A 3,068-nucleotide genomic window follows, 5' to 3' on the forward strand; every position below is an offset into this window, starting at 1 on the left:
CCTGCCTCAGATTGCCCCCCCTCACCATTGACCCGGAAGTAGTGGCGTAGAGCGAACGGGTTGGAGGATCTGTGAGAGGGGAGACATTTTCCCTTCCGGGTGGCCGCCGCCCCCCTCCTCCGCGCGGTGCGTGTTTCCGCTGGGCGGGGCGTAAGCTCAGTGCTTACGCTGGCAGCGGTGCGGGAGAAGCGGGCGGCGCGGAGTGCCTGAGACCCCCCAGCCCGGCACAGACTCGGCGGTTGAGCGGCGAGGCCGGGACCGTCGTTTCCCTGAAGTCCACAGCGCAGCGGGGAGGAGCGGGCCGGGGCCGCGGCGGGAAGATGGTGGCGAAGCAGCGGATCCGGATGGCGAACGAGAAGCACAGCAAGAACATCACCCAGCGGGGCAACGTCGCCAAGACCTCGGTACGGGCGGGGGGGCCCTGGCCGTGCCCGGGCACACGGGGGCGGGGGAGCAGGACCCTGTAGGCGAACCGCTTTATTCCCTCTGGGGTCTGGTGGGGACCTGGCAGGGCCTGGGGAGCTGTGGGGACGGAGCATGTGGGTCAGTGCGAGCCCCCAGAGCCAGGGGGGTTGGCTTGGCTGGAGGGGAGTTGGCCCTGATGCTGCTGCTGCTGCTCTCCCTGCAGAGAAACGCCCCCGAGGAGAAGGCATCCGTGGGGCCCTGGTTGTTGGCGCTGTTCATCTTTGTGGTTTGTGGCTCAGGTAAGCGTTGAGTAGGGGTCACCTCATGCTGTGCCCCCTCCATACTCCGGAGGGAGGCCAGGCCTTTCCCTGCCTGTGAGCAGCGGGGCCAGAGTCCTCTTGGAACAAGCCCTCCCAGCCCTGTGGCTCTGCCCGCTCCTCCTCTGGTCGCTGGAGAAAGCCCAGCAGGTGCCTGACCGTTCTTCTTGGGGCAGGACTGGAAGGAGATACTGATTAGTGTGCAGGTGATATGGGTGTCCCAGGTGGTGTCACTCCTCAGCCACCCACTGGCAGGAGTTAAAGAGGAAACTAATTTAAATTACTACTCTTGAAAGATGCAAAAAGCCACACATAGACTTACAGGCTTTCTTTGTATTTAGTGATCGTAACCAACACAGTGGTCATCCAGAAATGACTTGACAATATACATGAGAAAGCTATAAAAATATTTAAAACAACCTAGCATCAGCAAGTTAGATGTGTATCTGCTAATCATATTAACTTTAGTGAGTACCTGTACACTGTGATTGGGAATATCTTGTTGGTAGTCCACCTGTTTTGAGCTTATCAACCTTAACCTTGCTTAAGGTATGGCATTCAGCCATGCAATTTGTATTATATAACAGACTCTAAAGGACCCCACTATCAAGTTACAAATCACTTAAAATAGGGTTTTTACACTTGTATCCTTTATTGCTTTAGCACTATACTTACAGCAGTGGTTCTCAAACTTTTGTACTTGTGACCCCTTTCACATAGCAAGCCTCTGCGACCCCCCCTTATCAATTAAAAACACTCTTTTAATATATTTAACACCCTTATAAATGCTGGAGGCGAAGAGGGGGTTGGGGTGGAGGCTGACAGCTCGTGACCCCCCCATGTAATAACCTCGCAACCCCCGGAGGGATTCCGTCCCCAGTTTGAGAACCCCTGACTTACAGGGTAAAGCGCAGTAACCAATCTTTAGTTCCTACTGTTGGGTTCCTAGTAATATATCTATGAGGTTTAACTTCTCTTTTCATATTGTGCATTAGACAACATTTTGTTGTTTCTTTGATCAGTCTCCTTTGCTGAAAAGATCCATATAAATATCCATATAATATAAATATAAGGGGGGGCCTTAACTTTTAAGCCATTAAGAATACAAAGGATATACCCTTTAAAGGGATCTCTAGCAGTTTTTTCAGAATTGGTCATTTAAGAAAAAAACTTGTGTGCCTTCATGAATGTGTGCGATTGATGTATGTGATTCTTCCAAGTATTACCTATGATTTGTTTGACCTGTCTAGTAAGCATCACTTGTATTCATCTTTTCTTTTGCAGCTATCTTCCAAATTATTCAGAGTATCAGGATGGGCATGTGAAGGACCTGACCTTAAACAAGTTGTTTTCATCTTCCTGTGAATTACAATGAACTGTCATTCCTAATGTTTGATACCCTGGTCTCAAAACTTAATTCATGATACTGTCCTGCTCCAGAACGACTTTCCATGTTGGCCATATGTCATTCCAGGTTCCTTCACAAGTCATTCCAAGTTTTCTAGTCAGTACCACAGTGCCTTGAAAAGCACCCCATGTATAAAGCAATAAAATTCTATTGTTGATCTACAATCGTGGACCTACTTATTTAGTGAAGAATAAATTTGTTTTTTTGTGTAGATATGTTAAGCTGTATGCAGTGTAGATACGTAGGAACTACCCCATCTGTGTAAACACCAGTCTTGAGATCTGTTAACCCTATGTATAAATGGAAGTGGTTTTATTTAAAATTGAGAAGCAGAGATTCTTTTAGTGGCTGTACTAAGAATTTAAAGCACACTCAGTGAAGCTGAGTGGGCGTCGCTGCATTACATTGCTTATTTAAATGGAACATCATGTGTAGCTGTAGCCTAGTTTTACTATAGCATGTGGCAATGCATTGACGCTCAATACTTATAATGGTGGAACACCTTATTCCATGCCCCTTGCAAGACTATCCTCATAAAAAAAGTATTTGTTAATGTAAAATCAGTAGGTTTTACTTGATCAGGCTGACCAAACGTGACAAGGCAACAACTGCTTCGGGAATGCTTTTGTACTAACAAGTTAAGGCATCGCAGCTATGATAAATGCTGCTATTAAGACTCTCAGTGTTAAACTTTTGTTGGCAGCAGTGTATAACTTGGCTGTAAATACTTCTTGAACCACTTTCAGTTAATGATACTATATGGTTATATTTTTTATGCATGCACACAACCATCATACACATGCCATTTAAATGCGCACACAATACCTCCAAAGAGAAGTAACATGTTTTCATGTGAACCAAACTACTGGGTCCAAACCTGCCTTTGTCTCTAGCACTTAAATATTTCCCCATCAAACATCCCAGCTGCATTCAAATAA

The 3,068-nt window shown here is 46.8% G+C and overlaps 1 protein-coding gene across 1 annotated transcript; it reads left to right on the forward strand.

Moving 5' to 3' along the window:
- Positions 1-45: 45 nt before the first annotated feature.
- SERP1 (stress associated endoplasmic reticulum protein 1) lies at positions 46-2,549 on the forward strand. The gene is made up of 3 exons (XM_039488441.1): positions 46-404; positions 629-704; positions 2,007-2,549. Exons 1-3 carry the CDS (start codon positions 321-323, stop codon positions 2,045-2,047), a joined length of 201 nt encoding a protein of 66 aa, XP_039344375.1. The 5' UTR covers positions 46-320; the 3' UTR covers positions 2,048-2,549.
- Positions 2,550-3,068: the final 519 nt, after the last annotated feature.

Source organism: Mauremys reevesii, linkage group 9, assembly GCF_016161935.1.
Source record: "Mauremys reevesii isolate NIE-2019 linkage group 9, ASM1616193v1, whole genome shotgun sequence".
Taxonomy (NCBI): Eukaryota; Metazoa; Chordata; order Testudines; family Geoemydidae; genus Mauremys; species Mauremys reevesii.

What these genes read in the sequence shown, in the direction of transcription:
- SERP1 (XM_039488441.1), top strand. Translation starts at nt 321, where the DNA reads ATGGTGGCGAAGCAGCGGATCCGGATGGCGAACGAGAAGCACAGCAAG. An exon ending in GCAACGTCGCCAAGACCTCG is followed by an intron (nt 405 to 628) that starts GTACGGGCGGGG and finishes CTCTCCCTGCAG; the next exon opens with AGAAACGCCCCCGAGGAGAA. An exon ending in CTTTGTGGTTTGTGGCTCAG is followed by an intron (nt 705 to 2,006) that starts GTAAGCGTTGAG and finishes TTTCTTTTGCAG; the next exon opens with CTATCTTCCAAATTATTCAG.